The following is a 21,320-nucleotide window of genomic DNA, read 5'->3' as shown; positions in this document are numbered from 1 at the left end:
TAATCCAACAAACATTTATTAAGTGCCTGTTATGCACAAAACACTGTAGGAGAAGATATGGGTACAAAAACAAAGTTGGAAAACCCTTAGCAGTAATAAGGAAGAGGGAAGTATTGTTTGTTTTTGTTTTGTTTTGTTTGGGAAGGGAGAGAGATAATGAGTTCTGTTCTGGACATACTGAAATGACCAGAAGACATCAATTTTAATAATTTCAAAAGATAATTGTTAATTCATTACTGTAACTTAAGAGAGAGAGGAAGGGCTAGAAATCATCTGAATAGACACATAACTAAGCTTTTGGGAACTGATGAGATCACCAAGAAAAAAAAGTACAGAGAGAGAAGAGGGTCCAGGATAAAATCTTAGCAGACATGGCATGGATAAAAAATCAGCAACGGAAGCTAAGAATGAGAAGCCAGAAATAGGAGGGAAAAAAGAATGGAGGATTTGTTACAAAAACCTAGGAAGGTGAATGTCTAAAAGGAAAAAGTGATTAAGTGTCAAATGCTGCAGAAAGAAAAGAAAGGAGGGAGAGAGGGAAGGAAGGAGGGAAGGAAGGAGGAAGGGAGGAAGGAAGGAAGGAAGGAAGGAAGGAAGGAAGGAAGGAAGGAAAGAAGGAAGGGGGAAGGCAGGAAGGAAGGAAGGAAGGAAGGAAGGAAGGAAGGAAGGAAGGAAGGAAGGAAGGAAGGAAGGAAGGAAGGAAGGAAGGAAGGAAGGAAGGAAGGAAGGACCAATTATGTGACAGACACTATGCCAAGCACTTTACAAACAGGATCTCATCTGATCCTCACAACAATCCTAGGAGGTAGGTGCTATTATTATCTCCATTTTACAGTTGAGGAAATGGAAGCAGACCAAGGTAAGTAATTTGGCCAGGGTCAAACAATTCATAAGTATCTGAGATCAAATATGCACTCAGCTCTTCCTAACACTAGCCCTAGAGCTCTATCCAGTGCTGCCACCTGGCTTTCTCTGAGAGATCAAGAATCAGGACTAAGAAAAGGCTATGTATGTGATCTGGCAATTGTGAGATCGTTGGTAACTTTGGAGAGGGAAGTTTCAGTCTGATGATGAGGTCAGAAGACAGACTGCAGAGAATTTAGAAAATAATAAAAGAAAAGATAGTATAGGCACCAAGTGTAAACAATTTTTCTAAAGGAGTTTAGTAATAAAGGTGAGGTGGAGAGAGAGGATAATAATTAGAAGGAATATTAAAATCAATTTTCAGTTCAATCAGTTTTCTTAAGGATGACAGAGAAATGGGCATGTTTGTACACAGTAGAGAAGGAACCAGTAGGTGGAGGAGATTAAAGATATGATAGTGAAGACAATGTGGTAAAGAAGAAAGAAGGGGATTGGATCAAGCATTCATGTACAGGGATTGAGTTGGAGAAGGGCAACCCTTCCATCTGAGACCAAAATGAGGGAGGAGATAGTAGAGGAAGATGTCTGAATGATCTGAGATGAGGAGGGAAGAAAGTGACTCTTGGCCAATTGGCTCAAATTTTTTTTTAGTGAACTATGAGATGAGGTTCTCAGTTGAAAGGATGAAGAGAAAAGATGCCTTAGGAGCTCTAAAAAGATGAGAAGAACATGTGGAACAAGAAGAAGAGGTGGAACAACCACAGCAGAGATAATCTAGGAAAGGCATGCCTATGAAGGAAGATCTCAGCTCCTGAGAAGGAAAAACTCCTCAATCTGTCAGTCAAGGAGCTATTAACCCAGAAGAAGATATTGTACCCAGATGAGAGGAGAAAAAGAACCAAGTCAGTGGAAGTGGCTCAGAACTCTGAAACTCCCTCTCAGCACAAAGAGGGCCAATTATGAATTCAAGTCAGAATTAGCCCTGGTAGTGAGGTGTAGAACTGAGGAGAAAACAGGATCCGGGAGCCCACTTTGTCTCCAGGGAAGCATTATGAGGACACTATCAGGAGATAAAATGACATTGTCCTGGCTGTATCAGAGGCACAAATTGCCTTGGTCATATGTCTTCCTTATATATGTGCCTTTTATGAGGGTACCCTTCATTTGCATCCTCTTTTCCAGTTGACCCAATGTGTGTACATCAGGTTGATGGAGAGAATATTTTGTAGCTACTATTCTCACTATGTCACCTTAATAAAGCTTTGAGCTAAGTATGTCTATTGATTCACTACTAAGGCTTTTATCAGTAGGGGCTTGTAAGCTGTAGGTTAGGTGTGCTGAACCAGAAAATATCTTTGACACTGGGGTAATAGTCACTCTCCAGAGGCAAGGAAGTACAGATTTGGGAAGTGCTGTAAAGCAAACATTTCTACCTAGTCAGCTTCAAGTTAGAGCAGGAGTTCTAAAATGGGATTTGTAGATAGATTTCAGGGATAACATCAACTTGATTGAGGGAAAAAATTACATTTTTATTTGCACCAACCTCTAGCTGAAATTTAGTATTTCCGTCAATTGTGGAATAGTGGATGAAACATTAGACCTTGAGTCAGGAAGCAATGAGTTCAAAGCCATCCTCAGATGTTTACCAGATGTGTGATTCTGGACAAGTCATTTAATCTTCACTTGTCTCAGTGTCCTCATCTGTGAAATGGATATAATAAGAGAACCTTCCTCTCAGGGTCGTTGTGAGGATAAAATGAGATGATAGTTGTAAAGCATTTTCAAACCCTAATGTGCTATATAAAGTATAGATGCAGGCAGGATTATTCTGAGAAGGCATCCAAAGACTTCACTAGAAGTCAAATAAGTCCATGACACAAAAAGGTTAAGAATCTCTAGGTTGGAGGGACTGTAGTGTTAAGAAGAAGAACATTAGCTTAGAACTCAAGACAATAGTCCAGACTTTTTACTAGTGAGCATATGTGACCATTGTCAAATGGCATTTCTCAGTCCAAATTTACTCACTTGTAAAATCGGTAAAAACTTAATGATTACTGTCTAGACTAATATCCCATAGAGACAGCATGACACTGGATGGAAAGTTGGCTCGGAATAAGCAACACTGAACCCATATCTGGGTTCCAATTCCATCTCTGATGTAAACTGCTCATGTGACCCTGGACAAGTCACTTAATCCTCTCAGTGGCCCAGATAATTCTAAGACTGAATTACAGATCAGTTGCTGATCTGATTTAGTTGAGAGGTATTATTCACTGGGGTTTCACTACATAATATCACTGAATCAAGGGTCTTTAGAGACTATCTAGTCCAACTCTCTCATTTTGATGAGAAGTTTACTGATTTGCCCATTGTAATTCAGTAAATGTCTAAGATTAGACATGAACTTCAGAGACAGATTGTCATTTTTTAACATTCTCCTGGTGGTGCTATGTGACTGGAAATCACCAAAATCCATTATAATTTGTTCCTGAGAAGTGATATAAAAGCCACTGAGGATTCAGAAGTATGCAAAAGAAAATAACAAGAGTGAGAAATAACAGAGACATCCAAGGTACACCTATCCAAAAAATATTAAGAGAACCAGAGAAAGACCTAAAAATCCTTTATGGAAGATTTAAGTGGCTTCCATGTCAGAATCTTGAGTAGTTTCATTTACTACCATCCAGCACTGAATTTAGCCTGCCAGAGAATGTATGCCACAGACCTTAACCAAAGTATCTATAAACTGGGAAAGTCATTACTAAGTCTGCATGCCATATAGCATGAATTAGGTCACTGGACCCAATAAAATCATGGCAACCTCCTAGGAGAACAACTCTTACTTCTGACCACTTTGTCTTCAGTGGAACATTAAAAAAGAATAACTTTATAACCCAAAGAACAGTTTATTTTTACTTTGTGGTACATGTGCATCACACATGGAATTTGCTGCTAATGATACCCTTACTGTGTTAGCCTTGGATTCCTGACTTTAGTGCATAGACACCACATTAATTTTCTCCTTGAAACTACTATAGTAATAGAAACCAAACATGGCATGGCATTTGATGCTACACATATCATCTTGATGATTTTGATAGGCCTAGAACTTAAAACTCATCAGAGTTCTCAGGAAATACAGTGTGTTAATGATTCACCCTACCACAGCCTTTCCTGAGGAAAAGAGACTAAAATAAAGACATTTCCTCTCTTAGCAGGGATGTGAGGGTTATTTTGTTCTTGGCAATATGAGGACACAATGAACCCCCACCTCCAAAAAAAAAGCCTAAAAGTTTCCCAAATTGGTTTTGCAAACCCTGAAATATTTGACTTTTCAGGCCTAGATCACCGTTATATTATAAATCCTCTTTGAAAATGCTTTGCCAATTCAAACTAGAAGCTGTGACATTGGTTCTGAGAGAGCATTCACTCAATGTGATTTTTATCAACTTTCTTTTAACTTAGAAAATGGAACTGATAAATTAAAATCATAAAACAGGCCATTCAAGGCTACCATCTTAATTGTGGTATATTTTCTGGAACTAAACTTTTCAATATAGTTAGCCTTCTGATAAATTATAGCAGATTCAACAAAAAGAATGAATTGGAATAAGTACTCCTAAGTTCTGACTAAGTCTATTCAACTCTAACTATACTTAAGACTGATCTTTTTCTACTATTGTTTCTGAACTCTGCAGTATCTGATAAAGAAGCTCCTACCATAATACAACAAATACTTCTTAATATCTGCCACAAGGATTAATGCCCATGTGATGAGAATTGACTCTTAAACAGAAAAGTTCTAATCATTAAATATTTCCCCCCAAATGTAGAAATCAAGGCAGATAACTGTGAAGAAATTATTCCATCAAAAAGTCACGTATGCAACCCTAAAGAACAATGGAAATTTTTGTTATCTGTGGACATTTTGCTCATACCCAAATAACTTAAAATTTAAAAATATCAACTCTGGGGAAAGTGTCATAGACTCAGAAAATGGAAGAATGCTGATTTACAAATAAATTTATTTTTCTCAATTTGGCCCTAAACTGTAATAGCATGATTAGGTGGAAGTGATCTCAAAATAACCATGTAAGATTCTTATTTTTTCTTTTCAAAACATTTATGTATGCTGAGTATGTACAAGTCGAGAACTTCTATAAAGAAGCCCTCTTGATACAATCCTTTAATATAAATTAAAGAAAACAGTTTGTTTATGATTTACAAGAAAACATCTGTTCTCACTACAAAACACTGAGACACTGTAAGCAAAAAATTATTTATAAAAAAATCAATAGGCTGCAAAAGTACTAGATAATTTAATTTTTCCAAACAAAGCTAACATGTCTGGAATGCATGCCTTCCTTATCTTTCCCTTTTGTAATCCCTAATTCTTTCAAGGTTTAGATCATGAGCTACCTTCTATACCAAGCCTTCCCTGATTCCTCTTAATTAAAAATTCATTCAATTCGTCAATAAGTGATTTAGTTAAGTGATGTGCCAGACATATATACAAAAACAAGGGGGGAAATCTTTTTTCCTCCTAAAAGAGCTTACATACTAACAAGAGAAACAACATGTGCCCCTATGAAATATATACAGAGTAGACACAAGTTAAACAAAGGGAAGGCATTTGCAGCTGGGGGAGTTCAGCTGTGAAAAGGCGGCAAGATTTGGGATAGCTTAAGATGTCAGCAATAAATGAAAGAGTTTTGTTTCATCAGAAGTGTGATATCATCAGTGCAGTTCCAGCGTCCCAGGTAATGAATTTCCTCCATCAATTCTGAGCTTATAATTTTAAAGAGCTGCATAAGAACACAAGAGAGACTAAATGATCTGACCAGGGTCTCATAGAATGCACGCATCAGAGACAGCACCTGAATTCAGATCATCTTGATTCTCTTTCCACTACACCACCCTGCCTCTCAAAGTGAAGATATAGGAGAATGATAGGAGAGATCTAATCACATTTGTGAAAGAGTAAGAGAGGAATCAGTAGAATGGGACAAAAGTTGAAAATGAAATAAAAAGGGGTGGCTAAGTGGCGCACTGGCCCTGGAGTCAGAAGGACCTAGGTTAAAATCCAGCCTCAGACACTTAACACAAAAACTAGCCATGTTAGGGGCGGCCAGGTGGCTCAGCGAGTAAAAGCACCAGTTCCAGTGTTGGGACGACCTGGAGATCGAATCCCGGGCTCAGACACTCAGCATCACACCCAGAAATAACTGGCCATGTAACCTTGAGCAAGTTACTCAACCCCAATTGCTTAAAAAAAAAAAAACTAGCCACGTGACCTTGGCCGAGTCACTTCAATTGCCTCAATTCAACCTCAATTGCCCTCCAAAAAGCAAAAAAAAAAAAATCTGGCATTTCTCTGAATCCCTCATAATCATTATTTGGGCGGTGAGGTAGCGCAGTAAGTAAAGCACTGGCCCTGGAGTCAAGAGGACACAGGTTCGGTTCTGGCCTCAGAAACTTAACACCCACACAAAAAAAACTAGCCGTGTAACCTTGGGCAAGTTACTCAACCCCAATTGCCCTCCAAAAGGCAAAAAAACAAATGAAGTAAAAAATTAGGGAGAGAGGGATATGTTCTCAGGGGAGACAGAAAGAGATGGAATCAAGGATAGATGCATTCTCTTTTCAAGAAGAGCCATGTCCTGGGGCAGCTAGGTGGCACAGTGAATAGAGTCTAGAGTAAGGAGGGCCTGAGTTCAAATGCAGCCTCAGACACACTAGCTCAGTGACCTCGGGCAAGTCACTTTACCCCAATTGCCTTGCCTTCCTCCTTCCAAAATAAATGAGAAAAGCCACATCCTCATTCAAGGATAGAGCAAAAGAAGAGAGTATTTATTGATCACTCCATAAATACTTTTCACTTTACTGAAGGAGCAAAAGTTTTAAAATGTATGCTGTTCTACTGTCCAGATCAAGTTTCATTTTTTAAAAAATGAAACAAAATTTCAAAGCCTCAGCCCATGTCCCACTTAGTCAAACAATATTCAATACAGGTGTTTCTCATTTTAAGTTACTAAAAAATGTGTAAATCAAATTCATTTGAAATGCACACAGAGTTTGGAATTGGAAAATAATTGGAATTTTGGAATTGGAAAAAATCCAGCAATGAAACTTTTTTGGGAATGAAATCATGCTCTAATTGACCCCTTCTTTAAGTGAATGTTCTTAAAATAACACAATCATTTTCCTTATTTGTAAAAGGAGGGAGTCAGACTAGATGACCTATCACTAAGGGTCTTAGGAGCATTGCCTTTCTGTGAGTTCATGATACTGTAAAATAAAATTCACAATAAAATAATAAAAACGGTGCTTTCACATTTGACGTAAAAGATCTCATTTGAAAATAACCAAAATTAAATATGTGCTGGATTATCTGAAATTTTTAAGTATGTTATATTCCTTCAAACTGATTCCAATCAATCAATGAGCATTATTAAGTGCTTACTATATTATGTGCCAAGCACTATACTAAGTACTGGAGATGCAAAAGAAAACACACACACACACACATGTAAAACCCAAGGAGCACACATTCTAATGAGGAAGACAACATGCAAGTTTGTATGTGTGTATGTATGTATGTAAGGAACATAAACAAAGTAAATACAAGGCAATGGAGGTAAGGTGGAAGCAAGGTCCTAAAAACTAGGAAGAAGGAGAAAAGAACCTCATGCAGAAGGTGGTTGCATGAGCTGGAAGCCAGAATTCTAAGAGGCGGAAACAAAAATAAATGTATTCCGAGAATAGGGATCAGCAAGTTAGGAGATAAAGTGTAGTATATGAGGCACAATGAGGTCAATTTGGTTAGACTGTAGTTTGTGGAGAAACCTGAATTCACAACCTTCCTCTGATGGCTACTTTGTACCCACAGACAAATTAACCTCTCTGACTCTCAGTTTCCTCATTGATAAAATGGGGAAAATAATACTTCATTAGTAAAGTGACAAAAATTAGATAATATAACATAAAGCATCTTGTAAACCTTAGTAAATTATAGAAGAGTCAGCAATTGTTTCTGGACTTGTGATTTCATGCCTGCTATAAGGAGCATACCAACTCCTATCCCTCGCTGCCTGCCATTATCTTATTTCCTTATTAATTATCTACCTGGATTCTACATTAATAAAGGATTGTGTTCTGATATTTTATCATAAATTACTAAAATTGTAATCCCTGTTAATTATAGTTTACACTATATAATGTAATAATTGCTTATAATTATACATATTATTAATTAATATATAATTAACTATAACCTGAAAACAAACTCCAGGTTATAAAAAATGAAAAAAGCCTCTTCTCCCACAAACTTTTAATTAAAAAATTCATTTTCATACAGTTGGAAAAATTATCAATGTTATTGACTACATATAATTTATTAAAAATAGCACGTAATTAAAAACATTTTAAAATATTTAAAGTATGTCAGCTGTGAGAAAATTATCACTTCTAACTGTAGGTTTTAAATCACATTTCAAGAATTCGGCTTTCTCAGGGCATCATTTAAAGTCTCTTCTCATGTTCTCTTCCCCCAGAATAAGGGGAATATACTCAGCTATCAAAATATCTCGTCAAAGTCTTTATCCTTAATAATTAACTCAGTCTGCTCACTAAGAACATTCTCTTAGTCCTTTGTCTGTGTGTCTCACATAGTTTCTCTCCAGTGATGACAGTTAACTGTCTCCAGAATGGCAATTAAATTGAACCCAAGATTGTATTCTCTTTTTATAAAAGTATAGTCCCTGTGAGAAGGGGTATTTAAGCTATGGTTCTATCAACAATGTGGTGAATGTCTGGTGCAGAATTTCCCTTTATTGATGCTGATAGGTAATACAACTGAAGCTGTCAGGGTCACAAAGCTAGCAAGAGTCAGAGATAACTTAAATCCAAGAATTGATGATGTCAAGGCTTAGTCCTCTGTCCACTACCCCCAGACTACTCTCAGATATTATTTCTAAAAATATAAAAGAGGGGGTAATGTTTACATTACAAACAGACTCAATAACAGTTATTAGATAGTTCTATTATATAGCAAATTCCCCTATCTTTAAAATACAATTCTATGTGAAAAATTTGATACTATTCTCAACCTTTCAAAAGCATATTAATTTCATAGGACTTAGAACAAATCAGAGAACTAGCAAGCATGGTAAAACACTGAATTCTGACAGAAAACACAGTCAGTGCCAAATTACCATTGTGATCTCTTTTTATTTTAAATTTTATTTAAATTTCATTTAATTTTATTTTTACACCAAAACTTAGAGAATAAGAATGAAACCATAAATAGTACTTTAAAACCCAAGATATAAAATTTTATGCTGAGATCCAAATTATAAAAGCTCTATATCAGGGAATTGGAAGAATGTTTAAGGTCTCTATGTTTATGTGTAATAAATCATTCCTTTGAAAAGATAATTGCAGCATTGCTAGAGGAAAAACACCCTAGCTTAACAGCAATTATCCTAAAGTTGCTCAAATTAACTCACACAGATGGCTCTGTTATGGTGCATATATTAGTTTAAAAAATTGTTTCAGTACATTGGTTCACTTAGCTCAAAGGAAATAATCAGATTTCAGTTATTAATCACTTTAATGTTAAATGTCTGAAAAAATGAGCAAAATCTTGACCACAGGAAAAATTCAGAGCAAAACAATAATTAGATATTCAATATAATCACTTCACTTTAGGAGACTGAAGTTAAAAAAAAGACTGCAATCCTCCAAGAAAACTGGCTACATGTATATAAAATTCTGTTTAACTTTACTAATATGACAAAGCAAATGATTCTAAATCCCTTTGTTCAATAGCCTCTCCACAGATTATGCTGAATGAAATATTATTTTTATGAGTCAGTATTCTCAATAGTGTAACTTAGCAGTGCCTTCTTGGAGGCATCATGAACCAGAATTTTCTGTGATTGTCTTTGGTCCAAAGTTCATGCCAAAAAGTAGAACACTGCTTTTCAAATATTCTTAGGAGTTTAATTTTAGCCAGGATTGAGTATTACTTACCATCAGCACAAGTGATGGAGACAGAACCATTTGACAAGTTAACTACAAACCAAGCTGACTCAAGATTACTTGGCCCTAGCAACAGAGTGAGATGATTATAGGCAGTTTTTCAGGACATTCAGGTAAAGAGACCATTTTTACTTTGGTTATTTGGATAAGCCCAGTTTACTTTTTGCGTTCCCCCATTTTACTTTGTTAAAGGGGACTGAGCAGTTTATTACCAAGAATTTTCACTTTCATTTCTTAACCAAATTAGTAAATACCTAAGTTTTTTGATGAGCATGTTTTACAAGATTCTTCCAGAATCACAAAATTTTAGCTGGAAGGATTCTTTAATTTTATATAACTCTTTAATTTTATGTAAGGAAATCAAGGTCCAATGAAATGAAGAGACTTGGCTGAGGACCCTAGCTAGTTATGAGTAGAGTTTGGTCAATAACCTAGCAGGACAGATCTTTTTCCTTTTCACTACATATTGCGATCTAGCAACTCACTAAACAAAATTATATATTGTCCTGTATTCAGCTATTAGCTAATCCTTTTATATATTACACATCTACAGTATTTACTCTTTGGCTTAAATCTTAGTTCCCCCACCTTTGTAAAAAAAATTTTTTTTGGTGATGCCAAGGGCTAAGATAAATTACTACTAATATCTGGGTTTTAGATGAATGTTTTTGGTTGCTTGACCTCCTAAATCCAGAATTCTTTACACAGGTCCTGTAAACATTTTAAAATATTTTGATAATTTTATTTCAATGTACTTGGTTTCCTTTGTATTTTATTTTATTTTATTCCTATGTATTTTATTTTGTTGATTTCTGAGAAGAGGTTCATAGGTTTCACCAAACTGTAAAGGGATCTATGATACAAAAAAGGTAAAGAACTCTACCCTAACTGACACTTTGAAATATGTTCCTTCATTTTATGTCATTCCTGAACCAATCAGTGCTCTTTAAGTTTCACCAGTAGATAGAAATAGAGGAAATCAAAGAAAAAGGACGTTAAAGGAAAATTGCCAAGTCTTGGATCACCAAATTCCCAACCTGTTGGTGGCAAGAACACACCAACAAAACCAAAAGGCATTACAATCAATTTTTTAAATTACCTCACTGCTAACTTTACAGGGAAGAGAAGGGATTTCAACATGCTAAAATATGGGATGAGTATAAATGGGACTTTTTATTTCCCCCCAGCTTCTCTGCTTAGTTTCAACTCTACAAAACATCAGATTCTACCAGGATAAGCTCATCAACAGAAATCTCATCATCACGGAGATTGCTTCAATTTTGATGCTCAACACCTCCTCAATTGCCCTTCCCTTCTGACTGGATGCCAGGTCAGGTTGGTTATATAAGCTTTAAGAATCTTTAGATTATCTATTATTTCAGCCTTTCTCTACCATTGGTCACTTCTGTTAGTGCAGAAGAGCAAGATCTGATACTTGATAAGGTACACTTCCATATATGTCATTCAAAGTAAGAACAGAATAGGATCAGCTCTTTCTTCCTATATCTAATACACATCAAAGCCTTAACATCATTTGCAATTATGAGAAATCAATAAAAGCGAAGGTCCCAAGATAAACTACTATAGACCTTCTGGCTCTTAACAGCTGCCTGTTAACAAGCATACTATCAGAGTTCATGATATTATACTATTCATTATCCCTGGGCTTTAGTAAATTGTAAAGAGTTAGCCATTCTCTTTCAGGATCAGAAGGCTTGTTTTCTGCCCTAAGTAACTACTCCAAATTGACTCAGTTGGCAACCTAGAGTTCATCGTAAGAATGTGGAACTGTGAAGTCATCTGTTCTGCTAAATAATATTAGCTGAACATGTACACACTAGCCAACCACAGAGTTATCAGGCATCTATATTTAGGATGCCTGAGGCCCTATTTGTGGCAGCTGGTTATTTGTATCATAGGGTGGTCACCCTGAACCTTTCATGACCCTATTTTTCAGTTATACAAACATATGTCTACTTACCTTTTGCACAGCCATGCATTCTTACAAGCAAGAACTACCTAAACCCTTAAACCAAATTTCAAGTAATGTGATTTTTTAAAAGGGATGCTGCTACTAGCATTACAACCACAAGAGAGAATCATGGCAAATGTACATCGTCCCTGATCCCAGGGTAATAATAAAAAATGATGACAGCTGACATTTATATGGGGCTTTACCACAGTTAACAGTTTCTGAGATAGCAGTTGGAAAGGTAAGCCATTAATTTTTTTGAGCCTTAGTTTCTTCATTTACAAAATGAGAGTGGGAGGGAAGGATAAGATCTTTTAAGTCCCTTCTAGTTCTAAGCGTATAAGATTATATTCAGAGTAACTTGGACAAAGGTACTCACAGTCATGTTTTCTAAATAGCTCTATGATCTCATTTAGCTCCTCTACTGGTATTCAGGAAGCATTTAGGTGGCACAGTAGATAGAGTGCCAGGCCTGGAATAAGAAGACTCACGATCTTCGTGAGTTCAAACCCAGCCTCAGACACTAGCTGTGTGATTCTGAGCAAGTGGCTTAATCCTGTTTGCCTCAGTCTTCCCATTTGTAAAATAAGCTAGAGAAGGAAATGGCAAACCACTCCAGTATCTCTGCCAAGAAAACTCCAAATGAAGTCACAGAGAGTTGGACACAACTAAAAATGAATAAACTTGTTAAGATTATATCTTCTCATCCTGTGGGGAAGAAGTTCAGTAGCCACTCACCACTCTGACCCCAATATTGACTACCAAAGAAACCTTAATTTGCTTTATTTTTCACATGAGCCATGTTCATTTCTCTTTGGGCACCCTGGTGGCCCTCTGCTACTGGAGGCTCACTGTATGAGAGAGAACACCAAACTGGCTTAATCCTACTGCACCTCAGAACTCAAATGATCCAGCCTCAAATGCCCCTAGAAACAACGACAACAGTGAGGCACCAGCACAACCATTTGGGTTTCCCCCCCAGGTGGATCACTAGGCTGCTTTCTTTTGAGTTCTTGGAGATGAACTAAAGAGTTCCAAAACTGCCACCACTATAGTCTTTCACAAATTGGAGTGTCTGGAAAAACTTGCCATCTCTACAGAGAATTCCACTTCTGTTTAGTCTCTGAGAAAGACATTCTCTCTGACCGTGGCTCACCTTTGGTCACCATGCTTTCCTTGCTTTAGACATCACTGGATACTTATAAGTTGGAGATAACTGAGCAAAGTTCTAGCTCTGGTTTCATTTTGTACGATATCAACATATATATGGAAAATTAGCAAAAATCATCTACAAAAAGTATCTAAAATATCCATATCATTTGACCCAGAGATCTGACTGGCACATAGATGTTTTTATTTTAGTTTTAGTTGTTTTTCAGGCATGTCTGACTCTTTGTGACTCCATTTGGGATTTTCTTGTTAAAAATATTGAAGTAGTTTGCCATTTCCTTCTCCAGCTCGTTTTGCAGATGAGGAAACCAAGGCAAACAGGGTTAAAGTTACTTGCCCAGGGTCACAAAACTAATAAGTATCTGAGACCAGATTTGAACTCAGGGAGATGAGTCTTCCTAACTCCAGGCCTTGTACTCTACCCATTCGATCACCTAGCTGCTCAGATGTCAACGGGGGAAAAAGGTCACATATATAGCAAAATATTCATAAATATATAGTGTGAAGAATTAGAAACAAAATAGTTGCCCATCAGTTTGGGACTGCCAAATAAACGGGGGAATAAGAACAAAAAATGAGTGTTACTGTGAAATGAAAATATGAATAGTTCCAAAAACATATAGGCTAATATGAACAGATACTAGTATCAATATCTGTAATATATGACTATTAAAATATGGTAAATAGAATAAAAATAAAGCATAATTATAATGCTGGCCCCAGAGCACAATTGAGAAAACTAACCTCCTTTTACTGGAGAGGTGAGGGACTATAGCTATGAAAGTTACCTACTACCAGATACAGTCAGTTTCAATTAACTTTTTTGGTATTTGTTACAGAGTAGAAATGGGTGAAGGAGAAGGTTATACAAAAATTAATGTGATGTTAAAACCAGTCATCATTAAAACCAAAAGATTAAACAAAAAAAAAGCAAATTCATCTATAAAACCTGCCTTTTCTCTTCCAATTTATCAATGGTCAAAGTTTATGAACAGGCAGTTTTTCAATGAAGTCAAAACTATATATGGTCATATGAAAAAAATTATCTAAATCACTATTGATTAGAGAAAGGCAAATTAAAATAACTTTGAGATAATATCTTACATCTATCAGATTGGCTAAAATTAGGGAAAGTCACAAATATTAGAAGGAATGTGAAAAACTGGGAATGACCCAATCATATAGGTGAGCAATGTGGAATTATACCCAAAGAGTTGTAAACCGTGTATACCCTAAGAACCAGCAATACCACTATTATGTCTGTTTTCGAAGTGGATTAGGGAAAAAGGAAAAGAAACTCATGTTTTCTAAAATATTTATAGCAGCTCTCTTTGTGGCAACAAAGCACTGGGAATTGAGGGGATGCCCGTCAGTTACACAATGGCTAAAAAAGTTGTGGTATATGATTGTGATGGAATTACTATGCTGTAAGAAATGGTAAGCTGGTTCATTTTAGAAAAATATGGAAAGACTGGCATGAAACCATGAAAGTGAAATGGGCAGAACCAAGAGAATGTTGTACACAATTAAGAGCAATATTGTTCTAGGAACAACTTTGAAAAACTAAGAGTTATTTTGCGTATTTCGATACTCGAATCAATTATAAAGAACCCATGAAGAAAGATGCTATCTACATCCAGAGAAAGAATTGATAAAGAGAAGTATATGTAGTGTGGTTATACATATATTTACACCTTTATGCTTAATGGCAGTCTTTAAGGGCAGAGTGGGGAGGGAGGGAGAAAATAAATATAAAAAGTGCACAGCAGAAAAAAAAGGAAACTTAGAAGGAAGCACACACAGAAAAGCAAGATAGCTTTGAAAACAATGTGTAGTATTTATTACATAATTTTTAAAAAAGCAAACTGTGAAGAGGAAATTTGTAGTTTTATACTGAATCTTCTTTTTATGTTGTCCTATGTACATGGAAATATTCTATTTTTTTTCTTTTGTGTTAAAGTTCAAAATGAATTTTAAAAATTAAAAAAGAATAAAAACATCTGCTTCTTTCCTTCTGATATTTTCTTTAGAAATGTTAACAAATCCATTTGCCATTTTACCTGAAGAGATGTGGTCAAATTACAAAGCACACTAGAACCACTGCCAGGCAAACTGTGTTGTGATATAGCAAGATCTTTGAACTCAAGTCAAAAGACCTAAGTCCTGGCTCAGGTTTAACAGTCAAATGGAAAACTATTTGTTTCCCACCTTCCAGTTTCATGTATATTTATTGTAAGGATTATTAGGCTTAGCTGTGTGCCAGTCAAGTGGTTCACTTTCCCCTCTACTGCCTTACATTGTTTGATGAGGCAATACTGTTTCTACTTCCCATATTCTCTAATCATATTTTTTAAATAAATGAACTTGTACATTAAATTAGTGCAGCCTTTACCAGCCATTTCTTTCTACCTCACAAAGAGAACAAAGATTTGCCAGCTAAGTGATTTCTATTATCTTTTGGTTATTTTCTCTGATCTTTTGTTGCAGAAACGGTCTTACTTTGGCTAATCTCTAAGAAATGGTGATAAACACAAAAACATAGGTGTGGAGTTGGAAGGATCCTTAGAGATCTTCATGTCTAGTAATTTCATTATTCAGGGAAGGAAAATGAGGTCCAGAGAGGTTTGTGACTTCATTATGGTCATGTATGCCTAGGCATGGTTCTAGTGTTCTCTGTGATATGACCATATCTCTCTTGGTATTTTATACCCAGAAAACAGAATAAGGAAATAACCCTATTTAATACAGAGGACAACATAGATAATTTTGGCACTTGTCACAGACTTTCATGTTTTCCTAGTCAAATGGTTCTAGCAAAAGGAAAAGAAAAGGTAAAGAGAAGGAAAAGAAGAGTAAAGGAGCAGAGAGGAGGGATAAAGAAGGGGAAAAGAAGGATGGAAGGGGAGGAGAGAAGGAAGGGGAGAGGATAAGGCAATAAAGGAGAGGAAACCTGGGAGGGGACAGGAAAGGAAAGGGGAGAAAAAAGAAATGAAAAAAATGGAAAAATGAAAAAAGGGGAGAAAAAAGGGAAAAAAGGAAAAATGAAAAAAGGGGAGAAAAAAGAAATGGGGAGAAGAAGAGGGAAGTAGGAGTAAAAGGAAAAGAGAAGGGAGAGTAAAGGAGAAGGAGGAAAAGTGAGGGAGATGAAAGGAGAGAAGGAGGAAAGGAGAAAAAAGGGAATTTAGGGTTAGAGTTTAGGGTTAGGGTGAGGAGAATTTAGGGTTAGAAAAAGTGGAACATAATTTAGGGTTAGGATTAGGAAAAGAGAGAAAAGGGAGAGAAGAAGGAAAGAAGAAGGAAGAAGGAGAGAGAAGAGAGAATAAGAAAGAAGGGAAAAAAGACAAGGGGAAGGGATAAAGGAGAAAGCAAATGGAAGAGGAGGGAGGGTAAGGGAGAGGAGGTAAGAAAAGAGAAAGAAGGGAAGATGGGGGAAAAAGAGAGGAGGAGCAGTCAAGGAGGGGGAGGAGGGAAAAGGAGAGGAAGACAGGGGAAAGAAGAAAGAGGGGAAAGTTAAGGAAACAGATGGGGGGAAGGGAGAGGAAAAGAGGAATGAGAGGGGGCAAGGGGGGAGGGAGAAGAGGAAAGCAAGGAGTCAAGAGGGAGGAGTGAGAGAGGTGAGGGAGGTAAAAGATGCAAAGAGAAAGAAAGGTCCCAGGGAAGGAGGGAGAGGGGGGAGAGAGGGAAGGGGAAGGAGAGAAAGAAAGGAAGAAAAGGAAGGGAAATAAGTTTAAATACATTGTCATTAATGGTGAGGTAGATGTTTCCTAGATTTCTGGGTTGTAATATGGCACAGTGCACCAATTACTATTCAGTTCATGAGATGCTTATTAACATCAAATTTTACCTTGGCAAAAGGTGGCATTAAGTCTCTTGTAACCTTGAGGACATTCCATCATTTGGTTATACCCGTGATAAGCTAAAAGGGGAGAAAAATCATGGAATATTTGTTAAAACTTTGTAATACTTTTAAAAAATTTAGTTGGCATTTTATTAATAAAAACAGACATTTATATAGCACCCTAAAGTTTTAAAGTGTTTTGCATACTTTACATTATTTGATCCTCACTGCAGCCTTCTATCAAGTAAATATATAAACATTACCCACCTTTTCCCCAAAAGGAAACCACAGTTCAAGTCTAGGCCTTGTGAAGCTGGGCCACCGAGCCCAGAGCCCAGGACAAATTCCAAGGGTCAGATTCCAAAACCTGCTGCTTCCCCCTCCAGGCTTCAGGCTCCTATCAAAAAGTGCTCTGGATCCCAAAAGATCATATTTAAGAAAGGGAGATATTTAAACACCTACCTAGTCTGGGTATTAAAGGGAAGCTGTACTGGGCAGAAATCAATGGCTCAGCAGACAATGCGGCTATTAGACAGATCTGGGGTCAAGGGCTGAGCCCATCACATACTGGCAGGGTGCCACAGGCAAAGTGCTCTCAGTGACCCAGGAAACTCTAGGAGAAGCTAAGATGTAAAGCAGCTGTTTCTCAGCTGTGAGGTGGGGGTGGGGTAGCGTGGGAGGAGTCCCACACCCAGAACTCCCTAAACCAATGAAATCTCTGGTTCTGGCCAAAAAAAAAAAAAAAGCCCTTGATACAGGGGCAAAAAGAAAAATTGTTTTTCAAGGATATCTATTATATTAATTAGAGTTTAATTGCATTCAAAATTTGGGAGATGATGCTTCAATGTTTGCACAATTTCCCCTAACATGTCTTTGACTGTCCTTTTTTTGTTGTTGTTGTGACTATATGGGTTTTTTCACATCACACAAGAGATATAGTCCTAGAAAGTTTGAATGAATTGAGCTTATTTTTATACTCTATGATTAATTTTTTTCAAGGAAAAAAGTTTCCTGATAACTGAATAATTCCTCCCCCCAAAACTTATTTGCATTTTAAAATCTGGATTTTCATATACTATAAGATCTCTGTCATCCAGCTCCTGAGAAATAGAATACTACAGTAAACAGAATATGTTTTTGAACGTGGAAGTCAGAGAAAGAAGTTGAGAGAAACTTATACCGTTAAAATAGTTACTGCAATTAATTGGTTCATGGATCAGCACATTCACAAATATGGCACTAAAAGTTAATCCCAAAAGGCATTGCAGAGGAGTGGGGAAGGCTAAAAGAGGAAAAAAAAGGGCAGCATCCAAAGGGAGGAAAGACAAGTGAGCAGTAGTTTAAAAAAAAAAGGAACATGATAAAATATGGAAAACAATGATAGAAGAAATAGGCAAAAGAGTAAATTACAGTTAACACAAAAAAATTTGTTAGCCATAACAACTCATTCCAGTACCATTAGTTAATCAACTTTTAATTTCATAAAGTGAGGTATACTTGAACTCTCATAGCATCATCAGATTCAAGTGGAAAGAACCTAAGAGATCACCTATTACAAGACCTCTTTGGTTTATTAAACTAACTTATGTGAACACTAGGCTTATTACAAAAGAAATGATAATGCATGCGAAACCCAAAGAGTTCGCAATCCATACAGAAGTTTGCATATTTATAACAGTAGGAAAAAGAGAAGAAGATATACCAGAAATTTCCACCAAAAAGGGCATGATACGGGAGGGGTAAAGGTGTAGTAAAGGTGGAAAAAGGACAAAATCCCTCCTGAAGGAAAGGAGCGAAGTGATTACAAAAGCCAAATTCTTTTCTCTTGTGAACTGCTAGACTGAAGAGAGGATGGTCTGCTTACCTACAAGAGTCCCAGCTACACAACCAGTTTCCCAGCCTAGGACTGAGAGATGTCTGTCTTTACCCCCAAGGATACACAGGGAGTCCAGTTTGGGATACAAAAAAATAGTGATGTCTGGGCTGGGGGGAGGTTGTCCTAGACACATTCAGGGCCTCCTTCATGCTCTGGGTTCAGTGTTTCTGGAAAATATAGTAACTCAAAAAGATAAGATCAGGGACCCCTTAGCATTCCTTAACATTTTAAAGCTGAGAAAATCTAGACCCAAGGAAGTTGAACCAAGTTGCCCAGTTTTTCACAGCCAAAAAATAGCAGAATCAAAATTCAAACCCATGGCCTCAGACTCCAGAACCAGCACTCTCTCCATTGTTTCACCATACACTTATTCCACTTAATAAGGGGGATAAATAATTATTTTTTCTTGTCCGTAATGAACTGGACAATCACAGAATATAGGCTAAATTAAAAGAAAAGCAACATAATAGGCATATATTAAGCATGTACTTTATGTATTGGGCACTCTGTTATGTGGTAGAGATACAAAAAAACAATAATGCAAAAGGCCCTGCCATCTGGGGAAATGACTTCTCAAAGATCAGTAGAGTCTGGTAGGGTTGGGTGAAAGGTAGCTGCAGAAGAGGAGAAGAGATTTTTACTCTATTCACCCAAAGAGCATATATAAACTACTTGTCATCAGTGGGGGTAAAAGTGATTAACCTAAGGAATGTTTCTTTTTAAGGGCATTTAGGTGGCAAAGTAAATCTGGTCTCAGACCTTCCTAGCTATGGGACCTGGGAAAATCACTCAATCTTGTTTGCCTCCATTTCTACATCTATAAAATGAACTGGAGGAAGAAATGGCAAACTACTCCAGTATCTTTGCAACCCCCCCACCCAAACTAAATGAGGTCACAGGGAGGTGTTCATGACTGAAAAAAACTAAATAACTTTTATTTCTCTCAATGTTCTTTCTCTCCACCCTATTCCCATAATCCTTCTGGAAGAGCAAGATGGCAGATGAAACTAGGAAAAGAGGAGACAAAAATGGACATGGGTGGGAAGGGAAGAATCACCAGCACCAGCAGTCAGCCCTGAATATTTAGAATGTAAGCTCCTTGAGGGCAAATTTGACTCTGCGCTGTGTCCTATGTGTACTACAGACTAGCAAAAATTTGGATTGATCCTGAGTTGGTTAGGGCTTTAGAAATTCTCACTAGCCCAGGCAAAAAAAAAAAAAAAGAACTTTTGGGGAGGGATCCTTGGAGCAGGGTGGGTAATAGGAGAAGAGCAAGGTAGTGGTTTGAAATAAAGTAGAACAGGCATGAAGGATAGGAAGCAAGAGATATGCACAAACATAAAAACAAAGATCAGGAGTAGAATATGCATGGGAAAGTATATGTCTAGATATGTATTGTATATGTATGTATCTATAGCTATAGAGAAACATATCTAAACCTTATTGTAGTGTTCTGGGCAGGAGGGGGGAAGAACAAAGGAAAAAGCACACAGTAGAAAACAAAAGAAAATTCACAAGGAAGCAAAGAAAAGATGGACAATTCTTAACACAACTCATATTATTAATCATATAGGCTTTCTTGAAATGAAGATTTATTGTTACATATTTTGAATCATCTCATATTCTGCTATGCACACATGTTTTTTTCTTTCTTACTTCATATTTAAATTCCAATATTTAAGTTTATGATATATTTTTGTTTTTTTTCTCTATTCTGTATTTGTATTCTGGCCTTTGAGTCTAAAATAAAATTTTAAAAAATTTTAAAAAGATAAATGTATAAAGCTTATGAATACTAAAAAAAAGAACTTTTGTCTTTTACTTACATAGTTGCATACTCTGAAGATTTCCCCACCCCCAATGCATCTTCCATAATTTCTTAGTTTTCTACCTAGCAAAGTGGCTAATGTCCTCGCTCAGAATTTTTCAAATATTTTAGAGTTAAAATTAAGTTAAATTTTCTCAGAAGAAAAAAATAATGTGTATAAATAGCCTGGGGTCCTTCTCAATGTATCCACACAGAAGTTTCAAGAGCTACCTAAAGAAACTCATATGGTTGATAGTTTAAAAGAGGTCACTTAGTCCAACATCCTAATTTTACAGATGAGGAAAATGAGTCCCAGAGAGAGGAAGTGACTCTTCCAGAGTTAAACAATGAGTGCAAGAGCTGGGCCCAGAAATGTAGTCTCTTGACTCTTGGCCAAGGTTCTCTTTCTTTTCTTCATGAGAAAATCATGAAGCACTGAACCATGGAGGATTAAGCCAAAGTAAGTCTGCTCTCTTTCGAAATGCATATGATTTAGAGAGCAATACCAACCCAGGAAAGTTTTCAAAATGACATAAGAAGAATGTGACCCTGAATGTATTTCTTGGGAATGAATCACCCAAAATACACCAAGTACAGTAAATGTCAAGTTGTTAATAAGGTCACTGCATTACTAATCCACACTGTCAGTTTTCAGGATAGGTCAACTGAATTTATTTTTTTTTAATGTGAAATAAACCAACATTTGAATTCATTTAGTAAAAAAAAGGGCAGCAGAATCACAGAGTTGGAA

General features: G+C 36.7%; 1 protein-coding gene across 10 annotated transcripts in view; it reads right to left on the bottom strand.

The window, feature by feature from the left end:
• Positions 1 to 21,320, bottom strand: part of LTBP1 (latent transforming growth factor beta binding protein 1) — a 484,412-nt gene that overhangs the window by 183,501 nt on the left and 279,591 nt on the right. For all 10 annotated transcript variants that reach the window (XM_069072171.1, XM_069072175.1, XM_069072174.1 and 7 more), the window contains one exon: positions 16,893 to 16,964. In XM_069072171.1, coding sequence (XP_068928272.1) covers positions 16,893 to 16,964 — 72 coding nt within the window. The remainder of the gene's footprint in view (positions 1 to 16,892; positions 16,965 to 21,320) is intronic.

The sequence above is a fragment of the Petaurus breviceps genome, unplaced genomic scaffold, assembly GCF_028583685.1.
Source record: "Petaurus breviceps papuanus isolate PSGF00001 unplaced genomic scaffold, PetGlider_PUasm1.0 90845, whole genome shotgun sequence".
Lineage (NCBI taxonomy): Eukaryota > Metazoa > Chordata > Mammalia > Diprotodontia > Petauridae > Petaurus > Petaurus breviceps.
Note: the sequence above shows the minus strand (reverse complement) of the source record. Positions and strands in the feature narration are given on the sequence as shown.